The sequence below is a fragment of the Ursus arctos genome, unplaced genomic scaffold (genome assembly GCF_023065955.2).
Source record: "Ursus arctos isolate Adak ecotype North America unplaced genomic scaffold, UrsArc2.0 scaffold_24, whole genome shotgun sequence".
NCBI lineage: Eukaryota > Metazoa > Chordata > Mammalia > Carnivora > Ursidae > Ursus > Ursus arctos.
Genome location: NW_026622919.1, coordinates 38,607,137 through 38,631,925, shown reverse-complemented (window position 1 = coordinate 38,631,925; position 24,789 = coordinate 38,607,137). Strand labels below are relative to the sequence as shown.

The 24,789-nt window shown below is 47.9% G+C and overlaps 2 protein-coding genes across 3 annotated transcripts in view; one reads left to right on the top strand and one right to left on the bottom strand.

Moving 5' to 3' along the window:
- RHBDL3 (rhomboid like 3) overlaps positions 1–11,596 on the top strand; it is a 49,918-nt gene extending 38,322 nt beyond the window's left edge. For both annotated transcript variants that reach the window (XM_026517638.4, XM_026517637.4), the window contains 2 exons: positions 2,814–2,874; positions 5,832–11,596. In XM_026517638.4, coding sequence (XP_026373423.1) covers positions 2,814–2,874; positions 5,832–6,103 — 333 coding nt within the window. In that variant the 3' untranslated portion in view covers positions 6,104–11,596. The remainder of the gene's footprint in view (positions 1–2,813; positions 2,875–5,831) is intronic.
- On the bottom strand, positions 11,593–21,808 carry CUNH17orf75 (chromosome unknown C17orf75 homolog). Its single transcript, XM_026517641.4, has 10 exons — positions 21,592–21,808; positions 20,797–20,877; positions 19,834–19,959; positions 18,772–18,915; positions 18,472–18,529; positions 16,581–16,700; positions 15,617–15,681; positions 15,332–15,468; positions 14,310–14,413; positions 11,593–13,753 (listed from the first exon to the last, which is right to left on the bottom strand). Exons 1-10 carry the CDS (start codon positions 21,729–21,731, stop codon positions 13,538–13,540), a joined length of 1,191 nt encoding a protein of 396 aa, XP_026373426.1. The 5' UTR covers positions 21,732–21,808; the 3' UTR covers positions 11,593–13,537.
- Positions 21,809–24,789: the final 2,981 nt, after the last annotated feature.

Genomic DNA, 24,789 nt, shown 5'->3' with positions numbered 1-24,789 from the left:
AAGTATTCTGTATCACGTTTGTTTTTAATGGTGGTAAAATATACCATAGCATGAAATTTACCATCTTAACCATTTTTAAGTATACAGCTGAGTAGTGTCGAGTACATTCGCGCTGTTGGACAGTCATCACTGCCATCTATCTCTAGAACTCTTCATCTTGCAAAACTGAAGCTCTCTATTAAGCAACTCCCTATTCCTCCCTCCCCTAGCCCCCGGCAAGCCCCGTCTACCAGCTGTCTCTATGAATTCGACCGCTCTAGGTGTCTCGTAGAAGTGGGCTCATACAGTATTTGTCCTTTGGGGACTGGCTTATTTCACTTAGCATAATGTCCTCAAGGTTCGTTCGTTACAATGTGTCCGAATTTCCTTCCTTTTAAAGTGAATAATATTCCTTTTTATCTCCATTCATCCATCTACGGACACTGGTTTGCTTCTGCCCCTTTTGGTTTTTGTGAACAATGCTGCTAGGAACATGGGTGTCACTTTGAGGGGAGACTTAGGATCCATGGGTGGACGTGACAGGGAGGCAAAGCCTGGCCGGACCGCAGCAGGAAGAATTTTTCAGTGGTTAGAGCGCCTTCACAGGGCTGCCCCAGGGGTGTCCTAGGGGTGGGAGGGCCCTTTCATCAGCTGCTGGGCAGCAGGTGTTGCCCTTTGGCAGGAGATGGTCCGTGCTGTGACTCCCAAGCACCCGCCCACCCTAGGGTTTCATCCTGCAGGAGCTGAGGGGCCGCCCACCATCAGCCGGCAGGGCTGGGTTCGATCGGGTTACCAGGTCCAGTGGAGGGCACCCACTCCTGTTCTGTTCCCTATCTTCTGGCTGGGCTTCCCTGTGGGCAGCCACCAGCAGGCGACAATGTGGCCTGCCATCTGCTTCCGAGCATAGAACTTGTCAGCAAGCACAGATGAGACTTCCCCCCGCCCGAAAGGGGCTGCGTGTCACCCACCTCACCGGTTGTGAAGCGGGCTTGCCAGTCACTGCCGAATACTGGGCGAAAGGGAGGCGATGGGCGGGCCTTCGAACGCCTTCTGCAGGATTGTACCCTCTTTTGGGCAGTTGCCCTGCATCTTGCTTGCTCCGTCGAAGCTTCCACAGACATTAGTGTATGTGCCAGCGCTCAGGGCCCCGGTAACGTTGAGCACGTGTTCCCCCAACATCAGAGGAGTGTGAGACATGCCCTCTGCTGGGCCTGGGCCAGGCGGCAAAGGCAGAGTGGGTGGGTGGGAGGGAACAGAAGCCCCTGGCTGTCTGCGGTTGCTTCCTTCCCTAGGGCTGATGTGTTCCAGGAAGATTCCAGACTCGTTTCTGTGTGTGTGTGTATCTGTACAAATGGAATGGTGCTTTGAATGTGCTGCGGGAGAGCCCCTCAAAGGAACCCTGTGGCGAAGACTTTTGTAAAGTGAAAAATCCTTTTGTAAGGTGAATAATTGTACTCTGTTTATCTGCTTTGGAGGTTCAGAGTGTTCTGAGATTCTCAGGGGAAAGAGGGATCTGTTTCAAGGCCATCTGGCTCCCCCCTTTTCCAGTGCCTGATTCTGGAGAGCATCGCCCCCAAGTGATGTCAATCCCCGGTTTAAACCTCTCGGTGATGGGAAACTCCCTATCCCCCAAGATGGGATATTCCAACTTATTAGAAAGGGAAACATCCTGTGCTTTAAAAAACCCCTGAAGTTTTCATCTATGAGTTTTCCGCTTACAGGTTACCCTGAATGTGCCCTGTCCTTACCGTGACTCATTTGATGCTTGACAACAGTGAACTTGACTCCCGGGTCGTCTGTCCATCCATTGCTCACAGGCCGGATTTTGATTTCTTTTATCATCCTGACGGTTCTGCTTTGACTTTGCTTGGTTTGCTGCCCTGCATCCCTTCTGCAAACGTGGGCCCCAGCAATCACTGCAGCTCTCGGGGGTCGTGTGCCCATGTGGAGGGGACAGGGCCCTCGTCTCCCTAGATCGGAATTCTCATCCTCCTTTACTCCAGCTCAAGCGCTTTTATGACAGTAATAAATTCACCATTGTCTGAAATCTCATGCTGCTGTGATCTGCTCACAACTACCTCATTCAAGACTTAATGGAGACTCTTTTTTTTTTTTTTAAGATTTATTTATTTATTTGAGAGAGCGAGAGAAAAAGAGAGCACAAGCGCAAGTTGGGGGAGGGGCAGGGGAGAGAATTTTCTTTTTAAAGATTTTTTTTTTTAAGATTTTATTTATTTATTTGACAGAGATAGAGACAGCCAGCGAGAGAGGGAACACAAGCAGGGGGAGTGGGAAAGGAAGAAGCAGGCTCATAGCAGAGGAGCCTGATGTGGGGCTCGATCCCATAACGCCGGGATCACGCCCTGAGCCGAAGGCAGACGCTTAACCGCTGTGCCACCCAGGCGCCCCTAAAGATTTTTTTTAAAGATGTTTTAAATTTATTTGATAGAGAGAACGCACAGGCAGGTGGCACGGCAGGCAGAGGCAGAGGGAGAAGCAGGCTCCCCGCTGATCAGAGAGCCCAACGTGGGGCTCAATCCCAGAACCTTGGGATCATGACCTGAGCCGAAGGCAGACACCCAACTGACTGAGCCACTCAGGTGCCCCAGGGGGAGAGAATCTTCAATCAGACTCCCCCGCTGAGCCAGGAGCCCCGGCAAGGGGCTTGATCTCAAGACCATTGAAATCATGACCTGAGCCCCCCGAAGCCAAGAGTCAGACCGCTTAACCGACTGAGCCACCCAGGTGCCCCATGTTAGGTTTTCTGAAGTGAAATACATCCGTAGAGGAGTGGTCAGATCTGGAACTAATGTCACTTTCTCCTTTTCCCCTAGAACTGGTCAGGCATGAAGTGTCAATTCAAGCTCCTGCGGATGGCTGTGGCCTTGGTCTGTAGTAAGTACGGGCGGGGCAGGCTGGGTGGGTGGAGCTCTGCCCCAGGCCTGGAGGGTATAAAGATGGCGCTGTCCCTGAGGGTGAGGCCTTTGTGGTCAAGAAAAGAGGAGAAACATGTCAACAGGGTGTGACAAAGTAGGGATGTTATGACAGAAGTCCGGCCCACCCTGCTACCTTTCTTAAACTTTTTATTGACATGTACTATGCGCCCAGAAAAATGCAGGATGAGTGTCCAGCTCAATGACCAGTACCCAGCTCAAGAAAAACAACTTTTTAAAAATTTTTTATTTAAATTCAGTTAATTAACATGTGGTGTATTATTAGTTTCAGAGGTTGAGGTCGTTGATTCATCAGTTGCATAGAACACCCAGGGCTCATTACATCACGTGCCCTCCTTAATGCCCATCCCCCAGTGATCCCATCCCCCCTCCACCTCCCCTCCAGCAACCCTCAGTTTGTCCCCTAGAGTTAAGAGTCTCTTATGGTTTGCCTCAAGAAAAATAGCTTCTTAATAACTTTTTGGGTCATGGAGTCGATGCTTCGAGATCTCCTGTTAGAAGCTAGAGGCCCCCCAGGAGAACCCACATATACACACGCACATGCATGTGCACACATGCGCACTCACACGCACACACACTTGCAGCTCAGCAGGTGAGTAGACTGTAACTGATCCGCGAACCCCTGGGTACAGGGTGTGGTGGGGCCCTAGTCGGGGGAGGTCGGTTCTGCCTGCAGAGGTCGTTTTGAGGGTCAAAGACAGCCAGGTGCTCACCGCAGAGACAAGGCACAAGAGGGCGCTCCAGGCAGAGATGCGGCAGGAGCAGAGACCACAGGTGCGGGCCAGGGTCACGGCCGTCCAGTCGGCGGGCAAGACTGACGTGAGGTTTGGGACTGTGTGTGTTAGTGATCAGAGAATCGCTGGAGTCGGGTCCTGAGGGCTTTACACGCAAAGAGAAAGGCTGGCCTTCACCCTGGATGCGCGGGGAGGCCGCTGGAGGGCTTTCAACGCGAGAGTTACTGGAGGCTTGAGTTCACGAGACTCTTCAGGCCGGAGTGGAGAAGGAGCTGGGGTGGCGAGTGAGACCAGAGGCCTTATAAGAGGCTCATTCTGAGGCGGAAAGGTAAGAATCTGAACGGGCTCGATGGAGGCAGAGACAGAGGAGAGGGGACTCACGGTCTCTCCGTCAGTCTTCGGAACACGTTTGTAGAAGACGTATATTTTATAAGGCTGCCTTTACAGGTAGACAGCGGGGTTCATGTTCCTTGCCCACGGCCACCCAGCTGCAGGTGACAGAGGTCAGCCTCTATCCCCTCAGAGCCGCCTGTGCCGTTTCTAATGCGGGCACTTTAGCCAGGCTGGGCAGGAGCCCCTGGGCGGTCTGCCCGGACCCACCTGCCATGTGGGGAAGAGGAAGAGGAGCCGGAACAGACACGGGCAGGAGGGGGGCCCGTGTGGACTGTACTTCGCCCTTTTCCACATCCCTTGCTCTGAAGCCCACAGACCCTTCAAGCCAGGGCAGTGGGGGACACTGAGGGGCAGTGGAGTGGGAGCGGGGTGAGCCTAGCTTCCCTGTCTGCTCAGATTCTGAGTTTGCGTGCTAGGAAGGGAGGAGAAGCCTGAGTCTCGATGTGTAGAGAAATCCAACTCAAAGCCTCATAAAACCGAAAATGCCGTTTTGGAGCGGGGGATGGGGGGAATGGACCAATGTCTCTCAGAACTTTGTGGCACGAAGGGCCTGCTAAGCAAAGGCAGAACGATGGCCCAGGGCCTGGGGACCAGGGCCTGGGGACGGTGGGGAGGACTCAGTGTCGGTCCCTGGCTGCTCCTCTCCTGCCATCTACTGGCCATCCTTGGACTTGCAGGGCCCAGGCCAGAAGATAGGCAATCCCCAGGGGAATGAACATCCCTGGAGGTGCTGCTGCCCCCCCCCCCCCGCCCCCCACCCACCACAGTGGCGAAGGTGCAGAGAGGCATGCTGGTTAACTAAATGGTACCTGAACAAGTACAGAATTCTCCACAAAGGACTTTCTTTCACTCGTCAAATTTACCTCGGTTTCCTCATCTGCAAAATGGGGATAAGAATGCCTGCCCTTAGTGTTCTTTGGATCGTGGGCCGTGCAATGGCCGTTTCCCAGCACCTATCCTTTGGAGAGAGTGCATCCCATGGGATGGGCTGACCCAACAGGTTCAGGCAAAGAAGAATGAACTGGAGGATGGGATGGGGGCAATTTAGCATCCGTTAAGAGAGAAACTCCAGCATTTTGTTGGGGCTGTGTATTCCCGTTCCTTTGCCTTTTCCCCCATCCATCCTTTCCTTCCAATCACAAAAGCACTGGTTCCGAGGGGTTTTTTAATCTAAGGGTTTTAAAATAATAGATGAGAACTTTCTAAGCTGTAACGTGCTAGCACATACTGAAGTTGTTACTAATGTCCCAGCAAGTAGGCTGGTACTCTACAGATGGAGAAACTGAGCCTCCCAGACTCACGAGCGCAGGGCCGCCAGGGTCTTCGGGTTTCTGCACAAGCTCTCCCCTCTGCCTGGACTGCTCTCCTTAGGGTCTTCTCTTGACAGTCACGTCTCTGCTCACATTTCACATCTCTAGGGAGATCTTGCCTGATTCCCCAAACTAAAGAAACCCCCTCCTTACACCCGGCATTGATTTAAAATTACCTATCTTTTTTACCCCCTATAATTTTTCTTACTGAAATTATCCGAGGTATGTCATTGATGCTGGCCGATTGCCAGATCTGTAAGCCGTGTGAGAACAGGGCTTTGTCTGTCTTTCACTCCCGTATCTGCAGGGCCGGGAACAAACAGTGCTCGGCCTAGTGGGGAGTGAGTGAATTCACGGGTGGGTGAGTGGGTGGCCAGGTGGATGGATGGCGTGCCAGGCCTCTCCCTCCGCCCCTGCCCAGCGGCCCTCCTGTGACTTCTCTGTGCTTCCTCCCCTTGCAGTGAGCATGGAGTTTGGGCGGGCCGTGTGGCTCCGGTTCCACCCCTCGGCCTACCCGCCGTGCCCTCACCCGAGCTTTGTGGCGCACCTGGGCGGCGTGGCTGTGGGCATCACCCTGGGCGTGGTGGTCTTGAGGAACTATGAGCAGAGGCTGCAGGACCAGTCGCTGTGGTGGATTTTTGTGGCCATGTACACGGTCTTCGTGCTGTTCGCTGTCTTCTGGAATATCTTCGCCTACACCCTGCTGGACTTAAAGCTGCCACCCCCTCCTTAAGGCGCTGGGGGACCGAGGTCGGGGAGGGGGGCGCTGAGCAGCAGCAGGAAGGAGCATGTACGTTCTTGCTCTGGGCACCAGCTCCGCGAGGCCGGGGCGGAGAGGACGAGATGCTGGGCCGTGGTGATGTTGGTGTCCGGGTTTGGACAATGGGGCCTCTTTTCTGAAAGGCGCCTGCTGGATGAGTTGGACGTGGCTACCATTGTTTTTCTAGACTCTTCTGAGGACGGCGGGCCAGGGCAAAGGGGTGGGGTGAGAGCAGCCCTCCCCTGGGGCTGGGCTTGTTCTGTGTGTTCAGGGGACACCTCCCTTGTCGCAGACTGAACCGCAGTCTCCTCCCCTCATCCCCACGCTGAGATGTCAGGAAGCTCCGAGGGGAGGGTAGCCAGGCAGGCCCCTGGCCAGCGCAGAGATACAGTTACAGGCCGGGAAATGTCCGCTGTCCAGCTGTTGGGTTTGGAGCTCTGGAGCGGAGGAGGGCCTGGCGGTGGACAGGTTGGGTTTGGTTCAGGAGAGCCCAGGGTGCCCTCCTGGCGGTGGGCACTGGGGCATGGCCTCTAGCGCCTGGGGCAGGCGGAGGAGGGAGCTGCTGTAACTCCAGTCCTCACCCTTGCCCTGGGGGTATCCAGCCAGAGAAACCCAAGCAGGAGGGAATAAACTTCATCCCAAGCGCTACCCGAGGCGAGGCCCAGTGCCGGCTTTGGATTTCTCCCTCCCTGTCTCCCAGAATGCTGACATCTCACATCGGTGCCCCAGCGTCCCATGCCCTGCCTTGTTTTTAGAGCCTTTTCCTTCCCTTCCATTGCCCTGACCCTACATTGCCTCCCCTTTGGTCATGGGGATGTGTGTGTGTATATGTGTGTGTGTGTTTGTGCGTGTGTGGGTGTGTGGTTTGGCGGGTGAGGACACCCATGGGATGGTAGGAGATGCCGTGGGAAGAACGTGAGGCAAGTCAGAGGCTGCAGAGGAAGCCCGTAGGGGGCGTGGGGGTGTGTGGAAGGGTCTGTGTGAGAGGGAAATAGGCGCAGAGCGGTGGGAGGGTGTGACCCCTGAGGATCTGGCTTTCAGCCCAGCTACCCCTTCCTTCCTATTCCTCATCCTTTCCAGGCATCTCCCCGAGAGCCACTGACCAGTTGGAGACTTGTCTGCGGTGGAGGGAGACCTTGGGCCCTCCCAGGGACGCTCAGGGTGCCGCGGTTGGCCTTTGCCAAGCTCCCTTCTTGTTTCCCTCTGGAATGACCTTCGCATCTGAGATGGTTCTGTTCTGTTTTCCTGAGGAGGGAAGGAGCTTTGGGGTGTAAGACAGGCTGGGGCAGGAATATTGAAGCCGTGTGTCTACTGAGTAGGGCAGACAGAAGTCTGTAGTAAAGGAATTCCAGTTTAGGGGAAAACTGCTTCTAGAGAATTGTCGGGTATTTGGATGAGGGCCAGAAGTGAGGGCAGCCCATAGGCTCAGGTGCTCAGGGCTTGGAGGGAACTTGGTTATTGTCAGGTTCACCCCCACCCCCATGGCCCAAGTGGGAAAACCAGGCTAAGGGAATGACTTCTGAGCCGGAGCTGATGGGGGCCCTGAATAGAGGGGGAGGGGAGGATGGCCTTTGACAAAATATGTGATTCCCTGTGTTCTGCTCTTGGAATTCCCAACCACTGACAACCCAGAGAGACAAAGAACTCCAGTCCGGGAGGCACAGGGACTGGGTCACTGAGGGGCGGGAGCAGGAGCTTAGTCTGGAGTCAGCCGGGCCAGGCAGTTAGCGGTCCTGGGCCACTGTGGCTTCCTGTCCTCAGTGATCACACGTGACTGGGCAGGGTCTCCATGCAGCCCCAGGCTATGCCAAGCCCTTCCCCGTCTTTGCCTGGTGCTAAATAGATTGTCCTGGTCCCCGCACGGGGCTCCTGAGGTCGTGCCGCCCTCGTGCCAGCACAGTACTGAGGACTGCCAGGCTGAGTTGGCACAGGCCCAGATCGGTGGCTGAGCTGTGTCACCCTGGGGCATCTTGTCTGTCCCCTGCCAGCCTGTCTCTGCCCCACTGAGGGAAGGGTGTAGCTGGAAGAGTCCGCTTCCTAGGAGAGGAGAGCAAGTTGGAACTGGGGCCTGAGAGGATTTAGGTAAGGATGGAGAGGGGGGCCCTGCCGTGGGCTGCAGCCCCCGAAACCTGGGTGGTGCTGTCCCTCCCTGGAGGAGCAGAGGCAGGCGGTGCTCTGCGGGGGGGGCAGGGATCCCCCCCAGGCCCCCGGGTGCTCTGGGTTGTGGGTGGTGGGAGTGGAGAGTCCCCCCTACCTTCATCTGAGGCAGCCTGGAGAGGGGTCTCCCTCTCGCAGGGGTGAGAAGACTGTGAACCAGAAGACTCTAGAAAGGCCTCAGAGAAGCACCCAGTACCCTCAGGGCTGCAGATGGGAGCTTGCTGCCAGGGAGGACTGCCTGAGGCGAAAATCCCATCTGCCATCCTGTCTCAGACCCACCAAGGGAGCCTCATCTTATCTCAGGCCACCAGCCCCAGCCGTTCCCTGTCAGCAGGGTCCAAAAGGAACCCACAAGTTCCTTGGTCTGCTTCACACCCACCTCCCCACCCTCGCCCAACCATCAGCTCCGAGCAGGGCCACCCAGTGGGGTCCACGGTCACTCCATGCAACCCAGGTCTCCAAACCAGGGCCAGAGATCACTGTCTGGTAAGAAAGGTTTCCGTTTGGGTGTCTGGCTTTCTCCTCAGCCCGTCTGTGCACCCTCGCCCCCCACACCCTGCCAGCGGCACGTCGCCGTCATCCCTCCTCCCTGGGCTGGTACAGCCAGCGGCCCGGCGTGCCTCTTGGGGCCATGGAGGGTGGCCGGCCTTGCATCCACGGGATACAGAGACTGAAAGCTGGGGATTCCCCGAACAGCAGCCATAGATGTGCTCGCTCGTTAAACGGAAGAGGACTCACAGAAACTAGGGAAGGGAAAACAGATCTTCAAAGGAGAAATTTGGTTTTAATGACACCATTAGTCATTCATTTTTTTTAATTAGGAAAAGCTCCCTAATGAGGTGTTTTTGCCAGCTAATAGGACGCTCCATTTCCACGAGGACCCTTCTTACCCAGAGGATTAGGGGAGTCCTTGCTCACCAAACCCAGGTCTTCCCCCAGGGTCCAATTTCGTTTGCGAATAATGCAGATTCCCGGGTGCAGTGGAAGCCCTTTCCTGGCATCCTTCCTGTGGCTCCCGGGGCTGGCCAGCAAGCACGGATACTCCTCTGCCTTAACAAAACAGTGCCCAACACTGAATTTCCACCCCCCACCCCCAGGACTTGAGTCAGTGGAAACAAAGGGAAACACAAGCTGCAATGTTTGTTTCTAAATATTTTTGTATTGTGTACATTCTGTATATTTTTGTTGTAACATATTATTTGAACACAGATTCCATTAAAGATTTTTTTTTAAAGCCATCGGTGACTCAGGAAGTGACCTGAAGGGCAAGCACTGGGAGCCTGTTTCATCTCTGTGTGGGTTGGGGAGGGGGGAGGCGGTGGACAGCAGTAGCTCTGGGCCCCTGATGTACAGACATCACAGCTCTGGGAGTCGGGGCTTGGTGCTGGTGTTTCTGGCTCGGTGGCTCTTAACCGTTCTTAAATTACTGAACTCTTTTGAGTGGTTGATGAAAGCTGTGCTTTCTCTTGCTCTAAAAGTGAATGATTTTGTGTACAATGTGGAGGAGGGAGGTGGTCTGTGAATAAGGAAACTGGTCCATAGCTTCAGGTCAAGAACATTTGTGCCAGGTGTCCTGCTGGGCGCCCCGTCTTCCTCTTCTCCTCTTACCCTATACTCTGACGGGAGACTAATATTTTGACTACTGTTATTGGAGTGATCTTTGAAATATCTAGGAACTTCCTTCTTTACCCCAATAGTCTATTCTTTAGGTCTTTCTAGGAGCAGTCAACACCTGGATCTTGAGGAAGGGATAGGAATGTTCTCAGGGTGAAAGTACATAGTTCACATACAGAAGGGGAGAACAAGAGGGGCGTAAATGGTCAAGTGTAGTGCTTGGTAAGTTTCATAATCAAATGGGTTTGAATGGCTGCAGTCTGAGAAAGTGAAGTGTTTTCTCCAGCTTTTCTAAACTGATGGCAGCGTACGTGGGTTTGCCACTCATTACCGTTAAATTTCGTTCAGGGATTAAACGATCCTGTTAAATTCAGCATGGGAGCTGTTTTCCTTAATGTTCTGTCACATTGGTTTCCTGTAGGTCATTGAAAAACATTGCTAAAAGCTGCAGAACTCATCCCAGAACAAATTTGAGAGTACAGTTCAGGTTCAAGGTCAAAGAACTCATTTCCGTTTCACGGTGGCTAAGGAACTTCTGGGGAGGGAGAATCGGGACCTCGGGGCTCAGTTCCAGGCTCCAGTCGCCGAGGTGCTTAGGGGCAAGCTCCCTGGACAGCCAGAAGCTGTTTAGCTGGCTTCGCCTTGGGCCTCCTCTCTCTGCCCCCTTGACTTTTCTGGTTCCTCGCTTCTGCCAGAGTCTGATTCTTCGATGACTTTGTGAGACATTTACCGGTGATAAGGTAACTGTGAAGACAACTTACTGATGACTTCGTATGTGCTGGGCATCGTGTGAGGCATTTTCCGTAGATTATCCTCGTTTAGTGCACAGCTACTTGGTGTGAGGTGGGTATCAATATGCCCGTGTTTACGTGAGGTGCAGGCTGAGAGACGCGTAGGGGACCTCATGGCATAGACGGATTCGCACTGTGGTTCCCAAGTTCACGCTCTCACCCCTCGGCTGTTTGTATGGGACTTTACGGGCACGAAACCTGTAGAAGGGCCAGGGTGTCCATTTCAAGATCCAGTCTCACTGCTTTAGTAACAGTAATGGACCTTGGAACATTCATTGAGTGCTCACTTAACAGGGTCTCTGCTTTATCAGCCCTCCTAGAATAGTTCACAAGAAAATCCACAGCTGTGAATTCATTGCCGCTCCCTACCACCCCCGACTTCTGGGATCTAGCATTTATGCCAACTCAGAAGGATCTGAAGTCTGTGACACATTTAAGAAGTTTAGCAGTTGCAGAACTGGAGCTGTCCTCTTAGACCTCCAAGAGGAAAGACTTCATCGACGCCGGGGTGCGTGTGTTGGGGTGGGGGGGGACTCTCCATGACTGAAAAGACACATGGTTAGGAAAATGTGGTCCTCGTCTTATTTCCCGGATGCCTGCAGGCTTTCCTAGCATCTGGTGTAAGCACGCCCTTAATAATGAATGAGAGTGAAGGGAAGTGACTTGGGTTGAGTTCTACAGGTGTAACTTCCCTGGACAATGAATAAAACATAGTGAGGGAAATTGCCCTCACACCCCGCCTGACGCCTCCTGCAGGTGCGGAAATGCGTATTCCAGCAGGTGAGGTGATTCTCTTCAACAAAGTCCTTAGCATAAGAAGTATAATCTCCCCCCTAAACTTGTCGTGCTTTAATAAAAATGTCAGCCTTGAGAATGGAACTAGTGAAATAAAAATGACTCTTGAGAAGCTAAATTGGTTTATTATTATTATTACAAATATAATTACAATTAAAATGAGGCCATTTTTGATACATGACAAACATATTTCCTCTGTGTGTTGAGCACACAATACATAAGTGGATTCCACACTTGAACAAATCCTTTTTAAAACTTTAAAAGTTAATACATTAGCTTATTAAAATTTGAATACAGTACATTTTCTGGTCATGAGCTCTTTGGGTTTCTCCTCATGGCCAACAAGACACTTGATTCTATGTCACCATTTTCCTTGCCTACAATAGTGATAGTTTGCCACAGACTTGTAAAATAGGACTGTATGGTACACAACTGTGTACTGTAGTGAGCCTGCATCACAAAATATATATATAAGAGCACATGTAAGGAATATCTAATTACACCTTGACTATATCCATAAATGGCTTGAAGCAGGTAACACATTCACTTTTAAATGCCATTTACATCATGGACTGTTGAAAGATATGTGAATTTGAAAATGAAAAATATGTTCTTTAGCTCCAAATGTTGATGTCCTAATGTTGTCCATTAAAAAAATTGATTTCTAAATGAGCAACCAAGTACATTAGAAAAAGTCAGATTCAAGGGTAGTGCCTTTGAATTGCTTATTTCCCATAGTCATTCTGAATTTAATGCTATAAAAAATGCTATTTGGATTTTGTTTTCTACACTGCCTACAATCCAAGTTATTAAAATTTAAAACCATATGAGAGCCTTTATGAAGATCCTGAATTGTATTTCTCATTAAAGGAAGAGAAATGGCTTGGTGAGTCATGTCCCCAGACTTCTGTAGACGAGAAAGCATCAGGCCATTGTCAGTCATTTTAAAAGTTAAAACTCAGCACGGACGTATGAGTTTAGGAGAGGGTTTTTACGGGCTTGTGTTCCTCTGAGCGTCCTGAGGGCAGTGAGACGACTTCTGATCTTCTAAACAGAAATCATTATCAAATGGATTTATTAAAGAGCTTTGCAGAACAAACTGCATCACGTGTGTAGCTACGACTGGCTTCCACGGGAATTATAAATGGCTCGAGCTGAGGACACGTTCCATTGATTCGGTGCAGAACAATATGAGGCTTGTAACAAATACACAAAAAACTGAAATCAATGAGTAACTCTGATATGAAGAATCTGTTTGTTTGCATTCTTTATGTTAGTTTGCTTGTAGAATTTATGTACTTTGTTTCTTTTTTAACACTCGGTTTAAAAACTCGAGCATTTTCAATAGAAAAAAAGAAAAGAAAATACAGGCTCTTGACAAATACCTGTGAACAAATGAATGAAGAAAGGGGCTGGGGGCCACTTCTACAGTAGCTTTCTGTCAGAGACGATGTTTTGTCTTGAAGCTAGTGCATCTATTTTTAAAGCTCATTTAATTTCTTACACACTCATGATTTGTGTATTGACTTAAAAGCTGGCTTTGTCATCCATGCCATAATCAGACAGAAAAAAAATCGATCCAAGCACCCACAGGATGCACAGATCTGTCTCTGAAATGGGGTTGCGGTGCTAACCCGTCCTGAGACTAGGAGGACATCTTTTTTTAAAGAAGCTACAGTACATTGAGAAAGGAGTATATTCAATTTTTCTGGGAGGAAAAATTGCTAAACACTGCAGCCAACTCCTCAGAGAAGCCACAAAATTACCTTTCAAGATTTCTGAGCATCAACCCCCTGAAGTCTAGAATTTATGGGGTCTAGAATTGAGCAGTACTAAAATTCCACGACTCTAACACACATTCTAAGACTCGGTGAAAATGGTCCTCAGATTTTTAGGTCTAAGTAAGTTAAATTTTTAAAAGTACAAAATGAAGAGATCTAGAATGTGTCTGAATTAGTCTTAAGTAGCAATCCTATGACAGAACGACCGCAGTGTCAACACCAAGGCTTGAATGTACAACTTCACAATACAATTATCTCAAAATGTGTGTTCAGGAACTTTGGGCAAGGGCTTCTTTCATAAATTCTTCGAGGACAGCCACCACGTTTTTGGCTTCAGGCATTTCTTCGTGTTCCACTTTAACAATCTTCAAAAGAATGTCTCCACTACCACAGTTCTTTAGGAACATGTAACATTTAAACAAAGCATAATGATTCATTTCTGCCTGTCGGATAAATCTCTTCAAATTATTTGTGTCTTGTATGGCCTAGAAAAAGATTACCCAGTTAAATATGTGTTTAGTGAGATAATAATGAAGCCTGAAAAATATCTCCTATCCAGCTGAGAGCTTGACATATGGTGCCAAGATATTTGCTTTTTATTTTCAATATTTCCATCATTCTTATTGCTAATATTGCTTTGCCCTTGGGAGAACACTATCTCTTACATAAAGGAAAAATACTTTTAAAATCTCCTAAATAAAGTAACAACACTCCTCCCCATCAGAATTTTGAACCCTTAGGCACTGAACTATTTTTTTTTTTGGTGCTTTCCAACTAAGATACATCACAAATCAGAAGACTGATGTCCCTGAGATACAAGCAAGCATTCGACCCAATTAATTGGAAATGCAATGATAAATATGCAGAAGCTCCTGGAAAATATAAATGAAGTAAATGCCTTCTGGGGATTCTAGTTTTGCGAACGTCCTATTTATTTAATAGAATCCCAGCTGTAAAGCAGATGTGTTACTCTGTCACTGGTACTAACTAAAATTCAGACAAAAATGATATGTGGCATTTGGCACATAGCCAATTAATTACCTTTAGTTTAAAGTTCTCCAGTACTTGTCGAAAAAGAAAAGGGTTACCTCCTTCAGTGCCGTTCAAAAAAGCCTGCATCCAGTCCTCACAAAACCGGTTGCTTCCTATGAAGTATTTTAGAAAAATTAAATAAATAAAACCGAAATCCTACAAAGCATAAGACATTTATTCTTTCTATTCATTTTTATTTATTTTTAACGGAAGTGTAATTGACATGTAACTTCTTAGTTTCAGGTTTATACCACGTGTATCCATCGTGATTTTCTTTCTTTCTCGGTAAAAACACAGTGAATTTTTTTTAAAGATTTATTTATTTGAGAGAGAGAAAGAGCGAGCATGCACAAATGGGGGGAGTGGCAGAGAGACAGGAAGAGAATCTCAAGCAGACTCCCTGCTGAGCAAGAAGCCAGACACAGGGCTGGCTCCCAGGATCCTGAGACCGTGACCTGAGCCAAAATCAAGAGTCGGATGTTCAACCGACTGAGCCACCCTGGGGCCCCGCTTACAGTGAATTATTTAAGACTTCTATAACGGTCTGAAAAAATAGTCTACTCACCACCTGGCTAAGAAATAGCAAATGGTTGAAGCCCTGAGTGCGTCTTCCCCATCACAGCCCTCTCCTTTCCTATCGGAAAGGATTATCATAGCCACGTATTTCTTTCAACTTTTGTCCATACTTTTTTTTTTTTAATCTCTAAGGCTTATATAGTATTACTTTACATACGTTAAAACTTTGTGTTTTTCTTTAATGGCTTTTTCACTATTTCAAACAATACCTTTATGACTATTTCTGTACTTGTCTCCTTACGTACACATACAAGAGCTTCTCTATAGACACAGGAGTGGAATTGCTGGGCATGATGGGATTTCCGTGGTTCTAGAATTGATACTGTTTTTGGTGAGTGTGAGATAAACAGGTGCAAGGGTATAAGGCAGGAGGGCTAAGTGTGTATCATGTGTTCTCTGTGCAAACACGGACACTCACAGCAGAGCCAGGAGGGCTGCCTCGGGCTGTGGCTCACCTGCATTGTAGAACTGAGGCTGGGGGCCGCTGCAATCGATGACCACAGATTTATGCAGCTCCTCGGTCATGGCCATGCACAAGGACGTCATGGTGCCTTCGTGAATGAGGCCTTGAAGACTGGCCACACTCAGAAACCTGCCACACATATACAAGTTCTTTTCCACAAACGGTATTGCAGGATAGGAGGCAGAAAGCAAATGCGTTCTGTACTGGCGGGGGGTTTGAAAATGTAATATCAGGCTTGCTGTGGAAAAGGTTCCCTCCTTGCAAAACTCTTCTTTACCTGTTAATGTCTCTCTTTGTTTTTTCATCTGATTCCTTAACTTCAACAGGAGTATAACTCAGAGCCTATGAGAGAAAAATAAAGCCTAACTGATACAGGGATTCATTGATAAGGGTTTTCCTTATTGAGCAGCTACTCGACACTAAACTTCAGCTTCCCCAATAACCACCACACTAGACCATTCTTGATGGGCACTACCCAGGAGTTCTCCAGAGCCTTGTTCAGAGGCTGCCCACTGATAGCCTAAAACCTGCCTTTACCACCCTGGTCTCATGGGACCATCCAGTCGAAGCTGAATTTACCTACCACCTATTTAAATAAAAGCCTGGCCATACACTCTAGCCTTCCCCCATTGTCTGGATATTTTCATGAATTTTTCATTTTTTATCTGGACATTTTTTAAGTAATCTCTACTCACAATGTGGGGCTTGAACTTATGACCCCAAGATCAAGAGTTGCATGCTCTACTGACTGAGCCAGCCAGGCACCCCTATATGGACTTTTTATATAGTTAAAAATCACTTTGGAGTTTTGTTTTCCTTCTCAAATTGTTTTGAAAATTGTGCCTCTCCCAGATCACTTCAAAAGTATTATTTTAAAATGTTTTATCCTAGGGGCTGGCTCAGTCAGTTAAGGGTCAGAATCTTGATCTCAGCTCAGGTCTTGATCTCAGGGTTATGAGTTTAAGTCCCACTCAAGCTGGTCGTGGAACCTACTGAAAATAATAATAATGTTTTATCCTATTAGGAAGATTTAGTATTTGCAATTCTACCTGAGTAATGGAACTTTCTAGATCTCAGTAAACAGAGCATGGTCTATTCTGATTGCAAGCATCGTTTGAATGAATATTCGGTGGGGGCGGGGAGGAGTAGTATTCAGAGAAAGTGAGTATGTCTTTAAATAACCCAAACTCTGGCAAACTGACTCTTGATTAAAGAAATGCTTTCGTTTGGGCAATACTTACGGCATGTAGCAGAAAGGTAAGCTGCTCCTGAAAGAGAAGAACCACCCTTTGGATTGGGCATACGACATCCTCAAACCAGCTGCTCAGGTAAGATTTTATGTGGTTCTCCAGGCCCCTCTCCTAGATCAAGAAAGAACATCGTCTGCTTTAATATAACCCTTCACTTTAGTGGACTTAACATTTTCTTAATGATACTCTTGACAGTGCAAAGAACTCAGGACAGGGGCACCTGCGTGGCTCAGTCAGTTGAGCGTCTGCCTTCAGCTCAGGTCATGATCCCAAGGTCCTGGGATCGAGCCTGTCGTCGGACTCCCTGCTCAGTGGGGAGTCTGCTTCTCCCTCAGCCTCTGGCCCTGCTCGTGCTCTCTCTCTCAAATAAATAAAATCTTTTAAAAAAATGAGGATAAAAAAATGAGGATAGACACCTTTTTTTAAGCTAACACCACCAACTCAAAAAAGGAATTGTGATACAACTTTCCTGAGCAGAGTGGGGATTAATTCTGTACTGAATTTCTTAAAAACACACTTAGAAATGTGTTACATAAAGAGACCGAATTAGTAGGGTTTCATGGTATTTCTTTGCTGGGAGAAGTTGGGCATTTACATGTCCATCTCCCCCTATCATACTGTGTGTACTAGTTGGAGATTTTTTTTTTTAAGATTTTCTTTTTAAGTGATCCCTGCACTCAAAGTGGGGATCGAACTCACAACCCCGAGATCAAGAGTTGCGTGCTCTACGAACTGAGCCAGCCAGGTGCCCAGGAGATATTCTCTTAATAATCCTTGTCGCCCCAGCACTTGGCAGTGCCTGAAACATCCATGCATGAGCTTATAGAGCACCTGCTGAATGGCTGAAGGAGTGAGACAGCTCACTCACATTCAAATAGGATCAGAGAAGGACACACACTAATTCATCAAAGCACTCCAGCCCACTCCAGCTGTCAGACATGCTGCCACGAGCACATCTGGCTTTCTAGGCTGTGCTGCTCCCTGGGGACTAGTGGCAGAGCTCCACTCTGGCAAAGCAGCTCCCCCTAGACTCCTTTCCCTGGCTTACTCCAATGCTAGCCTTTCCTCTCCCGCAGGATCTTGTAAGCACATGACAAGTAAAAGGAATTGGTACCACATGTAATGGGTAGTAAAGTTGGAAGAGTTATGACTTTAACAACTACTACACGCTGAAGTGTAGTTTTTTAAAGGGATGGAAATTTTTTTTTTTTTAAGATTTTATTTATTTATTCGACAGAGAGAGAGACAGCCAGCGAGAGAGGAAACACAAGCAGGGGGAGTGGGAGAGGAAGAAGCAGGCTCCCAGCGGAGGAGCCTGACGTGGGGCTTGATCCCAGAACGCTGGGATCACGCCCTGAGCCGAAGGCAGACGCTTAACGACTGAGCCACCCAGGCGCCCCAAAAGGAATGGAAAATTTAACCAATATGGATGTATCTAGTTCACGAGATATCAACCAATAAAAAAATGGAATTTTTCTACAAATCTCTGATGTTGAGTTCAAGGACAGTCATACCATTGTATAGCAGCATGTCTTTGGTGCCAGAGGCTTCCTGGACATTAGCTCTGACCACAGCGTAAGTTTTATGTGCCTAGAAATCAGGAAAAGAGCATGCTCTTCCTCCCCTGGCATGTTACCGTATACCCTGAATTTAATGGATTCAATTTTTCCTGGATACAAAACATGAGAAGCAGTCTTGTGAAACTTACAGCACTTACAGGACTACGTTCCCTGCTTTCCTTAACCAGCACCTTCCTATTAGCCCACAGCGTAGTACATTTTTAGAATTTGGGGGTCTTTGTGTCCACCCGTGTGATGTCATAAGCACAGCAATTACAGCGTGTTTATCATCTCAGTCTTACCAATTAAATCGATCATCTTACCTCACGGCTCATGTTGTTTTTCAGCCCTTGGATATATTTGTCCAATTCAAGCCTGAAAGTACGTTCTTAAGGAAGCAATAAAGGATGCATCGAGACAGTGATCTCTCAACAGGAAACATAAAATTCTTTTCAAATGATGCAAACTCTACAACACGCCAAGACAAACTGGTTGTACGAAGGGATGAAATGAAGTAGGTCTAGAAGGGGTAGGAAAGCTCTTTGGAGGTTGGTAGGAATACTCCTCCACTTGGCTTCCCATGTTTTCCTTCCTGAAATCCTCAAAGACCAAAGAAAGGATATAGCTCAAGTCCTTTTTCAGACCCTCCTAAAAAACAGACCACATACTCTGAAGCGCTATGTTCAGAGTCCACTGTTGCTGCTTCAGGAAGCAGTTTTTCTTGTTGGAAAAGACAGTAATAACAGCCGACCCGGTAATCTGGAATCCTAGAACAGACAAGACAGTAAAATGTATTATTTTGCTAACTCATGCATCTAGTTTTATGGACGGCTCCAAACCCTCGTCATCTTCATCTGGCAATACTGTTAGATTGCGAACTAGGTCAGAACTTCCTAGACTTCTCCTTGGCTTACATGAAACAGCAGAGGAAAATCAACATGTACATTATGGACTTTAGTGAAAGCAGCACCTGGAATTTCAAACATGGCAATTCTTTGAGTTTTCCTCTCATGTGAAAAACTCATGCACATTTTATTCTCGTTTATGGTATATCCATGGTTACATAAATATAAGTATGTTCTCTTTCTCCCCCCAAACTTCACGAATCACTGAAGCTCCAGCAGATGTGACATGTTAATCCTGGGGCTTTATCTTTGGGCTGTGGCTTCATACTCCTGAGGGGAAATGATGCCAAAATCCGAGTCTAAAGTGAACTACAATCAAGGGGTGTGATGGAAATCTTTCTGGAAGTCAACAGAGGACACCTATGATTAAGCCTGAACTCCATCAATATGACCAACTTTGTGACCTTAATGTCTTTGAGTTTATTTGCTCATCTGAAAATGGAAGTAAGAGCATCTTGCTCTATTGCCCCTTGCTAGAGAGAATGGCATCAAAGTTTGGGAAAGCACTTCACAAACTGTAAAGTATACAATTTTAGTTTTGGTAACTAACTCTTTTCTTCCAAGTACAAGACTAAAATAAGTACACTTCGGTGGCAGAGCCGGCCACTCGATTAATTCCCTTCCACAGATGTGTGTGTGTGTGAGACCCAGTGCTCAGGCTGCCAGGGAACAAAGACCAGCTTTGCGAGTCTAGTAGGAGCTGATCTTTTGCGATTTCTCCTCACGTCTCATATTCAGCTCAGAAATAAAAATTCAGGACACAGCACATTTTACACTTACCTCAGCTCCACGGATGCAACATTACCCAGCCCTTCAAATACTGCTCCCTTAGAAAGACGCTTAGCAATGAAGCCGCGCAGCTCGGGCTCCACTTCCGATGGCAGGTTAGTGTCCACCAAGGAGAGGCTGGACAGATGAAAGACACACGTTCCTTACCAGCGGACTGCTACATTCACACCTCGTAAGGCAGAATATTACTAAAAGCCAGGAGCTCTTTTAAGGATTTGACAAAGCTTTTTATAGGAATCCTGCTGGGGAGGCTTCTAGGTGTGTATGTCTCCAAGCACGATCTTCCTCATCCAACAGCTTAAAACAATCCTATCTTCCCAGCTCATTCTCTCTAGTATGATGACTCCACCGGGACCCCTAATCCACTGACCTTACCTCCTTTTCACAATACCGTAATGCTATTGTAACACCTAAAAAATTCCTTAAATCATCCACCACCCAGTCAGTGAACATACTGTTGTATTATACCCTACTTCGCATCAAGTGTTAAGGTTCAGGCATTCATTCATTTACTAAATATGTATTAACTGTCTACCCTGACTCAGGGTGCCAGGTAGGGAGATATCAATGGACCAAAGACACAACAATCTCTGCTGTCCTAGAATTTACATTCCAGTGTGTAGCAATAGAGCTCTGAAAGGGTACTGAAGGTGGGGAAAAGGAGCGTTTTAGATTTCTTTCTACCCGTGTGACATTGAATGTTTAAGGCAGCTCCAGTCGAAGACCTAAGATTGATTGCCTTGGCTTAAGACCAGAAGCACTGCCGGTATTCGGATCAGCCCAGCCTTGAATGAACTAATGAGGAAATCCAGATGAGGTTCCTAGGGGACAGGTGGGCTTGGTGGTTTGACTCGGGGAAAGCTGAAGGGAAGTAGGGCACCCACTGATCTCTACAAGACAGTGATGCACAGAAGATGAAAGTACACCCGTGGGTTAGGGTCGAGCTGTTTGTACCTGAAATCATCACCAGAGGGCGTTTCTGCATTTGTGCCGCTTGGGCTTCCATCATCACTGTCCCCTCGCTGTTGTGCCAATCTGCACATCACAAAAGCAATACAGCTATCAGTTACGGGCTCTAACTCAAGTGCAGTATGGCCCCCTCCCCGCCGGCAAGCAGGGTGGGAGTGAACAGTCAACCGAAAATGTCGCAAGTTAGAAGTGCGTGGATCCTCCATTGCCTACCCTCAGGACAGGGAGAACCCATGAAACGGTGCGGACAAGAACCCCTTCTCTCTCCAGGCCTTCTAAGGGGCGGAGGAAAGGTTAAATTAAACATTCACAACAGTCAAGGAAATTTCCTCTAAAAACCAGACTTTCCAAGAGAGCCCCAGGAACATCTGCCCTGACCGAGGAAAAGGAGGCAGCGAAAACAGAGGACAGTCGGGGGCGGGGGGGCATGTGGATGCGTGGGGCTAATGGGAGAAAGCGGGGCGATAATGACAGGAAGGACGGGGTGGAAATTGACATTAATGAGTGTGCGAGGCGCTGCGCCAAAGGGCAGGGGCGACAGGAAGGGGCTGAGAAGTCGAGAGGGACAGTTGGAGCGCAGAGGTTTAGGAGGGGCACGAAAGTCCAGGACGGTGGCCCGGAAGAACGACGTGAGGCGAGGAGGGCCCTTAGGGCCAGAAACTATATAGCTGGGAGCGGGGAAGAAGGCCTTTGCGAGCGGCCAGAGGTGAGATGCGGGGCCGGCATGGGGGGCCGGGATGCCGGGCCGGGGCGGGGCCACGGGGACGGTGGGTGCTGCACCTGCTTCCGCGGTAGCTGTAGAGACAGTAGTGGCTGCTGGGCGGCGGCTCGAGTCTCCGCTCCTCCGCAGAGCCTCCCTCCTCGCTGCTCTCTAGCTCCTTTTCATCCCCATCCAGAGATTCCTGCAAGGAGGGGAGCATCGCGGCGGCGGCCTCCGAGCGGCCCTGTGTAACCGCCAAACCGCTCCCCCGCTGCCGTACAGTCCTCCGAGGCCGGGCTCGTGCGGCTCCCGGCCCTCGCGCACCTGCGTTCCGCCGGTTTCCCAGAGTCGCAGGCCAGGAAGCTGGCTGCCCTGGGGGAGGGGGAGGGCTTTACCCCCCGCAGGGGCTAGTGCGCGCGCCGAATTACCTCCCGCAGAATCTTTTACCATTTCTCTTTTGAGTCCCTTTTCTCCTCTGGCTATCGTCTAAGACGTAATAAACATGGTACAATTAGCTAACCACCTGGAAAGGAATGAATGGGCCCTCCTCCCGCCCTTCAAGCGCGTGGACACACACTCACGTGCACCAGTTTGATAAAAGATATACAAATCTATTTATTTTTTAAGATTTATTTATGTGAAAGAGAGGGAGCACGCTCAAGCAGGGTGAGGGAGACAAGCAGACTCCCTGCCCAGTGGGAAGCCTGACCCCGGGCTTGACCCCAGGACCCCAAGATCATGACTTGAGTCAAAATCAAGAGTCAGAGGCCCAACTGACTGAGCCACCCAGGTGCCCCAAAAGATATAAGAATTAAAATGCCCACTCCCAGGTGAAAACATGGGAGAATTTTGAACATTCTTGAAGAAGGCCTTTCTTAAATATTTAAAACACTTAAAAACCACATGGCAAAAGATTAGTAAATCTGACAGGGTAGAAACTAAACTTCTGTGTTGCCCAAAGTCAAAACACAAATGACCAACTAGGGAAAATATTTGCAACGTATATAATAGATGGAGGGCTGTCATTCGTCAATAAAAAAGAAAGACAATAGGCAGTTCGCAAAAATAAAAATGAAGAATATTTACATATTCTTCATTTAAATAAACTGTTCAATTTCAAATGAAATTGGTGGTATATTGTACTACTTTTCACCTGGCACATTAGCGACATTTGAAAGTTTGGTAATACTTTGTGTTGGGGTGCGTAAAGAAGCAGTCATTCTCCTAAACAGTTGATAGGAATAAAATTAATGCACATGGTTAATTTAATTTTATTTATTTATTTTAGATTTTATTTTGTAAAGTAATCTCTACATCCAACATGGGGATCGAACTCATAACCCTGAGATTAGGAGTTGCATGCTCTACCAACTGAGCCATGCACATGGTTTAGAAAGGAATTTGAAAATGTTTATCAACATTTTAAATTCACATACCCTTTGACTATCAGTGCAATACCAGGACATTGTCAAATGGGTACATTTCTGTAAGTGTGAAAAATGCAAGTCCAAAAATATTCCTTGCAACATGGTTTATAATGATGAAAAACTAGACAAAATCTCAATGTTGGTCATTCGAGTACTGATTATGTAAGTTTTGGTACATGCATGGGAGGCAGAATAGTGACACCCCCTCCCCCCCCAAGATGTCCACGTCCTAATCTCTGGAACCTGAGAATATGTTACCTCATATAGCAAAAGGGACTTTGCAGGTGTGATTATACTAAGGAAATTGAAATGGGACGATTACCTTAGATTAGCCAAGTAGGCCCAGTGTAACCATAAAAGTCTCTGTAAGAAGGAGGCAGGAAATCAGAGAGGAGAAGGCAATTGTGATATATAGAGACTGAAGTGATTTGGGACCACACGCCAGGAATTTGGGCATTCTCTAGAGGCTAGAAAAGGCAGTAAGTGATTCTTCCCTAGAGGCTGCAGAAGGAATGCAGACCTGCCATTTCAGACTTCTAATCTCCAGGACCGTAAAATAATAAATTTATGTTGTTTTAAGCCACTAAATCTGTGGTTAATTTTGTTACAGCAGCAATAGGAAACTAATACACATGTGTACCAGAAGACTATGCAGCTATTAAAAAGAATGAATTAGAATATGTGCACATATAGAAAGACAACAGAATGTAATTACTGCCAAGAAAGTAATGCAGACAAGGGTGATCTTATGGAATCTCATTACTGGCTTCTTTTTTCCCCCCCATATTGTTTTGTTTGTTCTTTAAAGATTTTATTTATTTACTTGACAGAGAGAGCGCGAGAGCGAGCACACAAGCAGGGGGAGTGGCAGAGGGAGAAGCCGACTCACTGCCAAGCATAAAGCCTGACTCTGGCTCCATCCAGGACCCTGGGATCATGACCTGAGGCGAGGGCAGATGCTTAACTACTGAGCTACCTAGGCATCCTGATGAATCTATAATCTTAACTGTTATTTTACATTGTATTCTCCTGCTTGGGTTTAGAAACAACTTTAAGAAAAAGGCTCTGATTTTGTGATGCACAGAGGCTTTCATCATTTAGCCTCCACCTCCCCCTCTGACTTCATCTCCTATTTATTACTCTCTCCCTTGCTCACTCTGTTCTGGTCATATTTCCTGGTGTTTCTCAAACACTTCAATTTTTCCCCCAGAGTAACAGTCTTTTAATTTGCGCTTCTGTCTGGAATGCCCCCAGGTATCTGCATGTCTTTTTCTTTCATATCATTCAGTTTTCTGCACAAATGTCACCTCCTCAGTCAGAAAATGTCCTATACAAAACACATCCCACACAAACCTCTGCTGTCATCCCAGCAAGTGTCTATCATGTCCCCTTATACTGTTTAGTTCTTTTTCAGTGCATTTATCGCTCCTGACATTATGCATTTGTTTATTGTCTGTTTCCTCTACTAGAGTGTCAGCTTGCTCACCCCTAAAAGTCTCATTCTGAGGTACTGGGGGATAGGACTTAATTTTTCTTTGTGGGTAATTGCGTGTGAGGGGGGTGGACACACACAATGACACAGTTCAACCCATAACAAGATTATGCTATCTGTGAACACGGTTTTACTTCTTCCTTTCCAGCCCGGATTCCTTTTTTTTTCCCCTTCCCTAGGATTATCTCTTGCCACCAGCCCCATCACTATGAGCTCCAGCCCTAACACCGTTAAGTGTATTTCAGACGCTTAGCCTCAAAGACTTGCACTTCTTGCTCCTTCAATGAGATTCTGTCTCTTCCACTTCCCTTGCTCCCACTGACCCTTCAGAAAACCTTCCTTGACACCCCAGTGACCTC

Coding starts and splice junctions, on each gene's coding strand:
- CUNH17orf75 (XM_026517641.4), bottom strand. CDS start 21,731: ATGCTCCCCTCCTTGCAGGAATCTCTGGATGGGGATGAAAAGGAGCTA. Junction 15,682..16,580: donor TTACCTTTCTGCTACATGCC/GTAAGTATTGCC, acceptor TTTCTCTCATAG/GCTCTGAGTTATACTCCTGT. Junction 13,754..14,309: donor TGGAGAACTTTAAACTAAAG/GTAATTAATTGG, acceptor ATCTTTTTCTAG/GCCATACAAGACACAAATAA.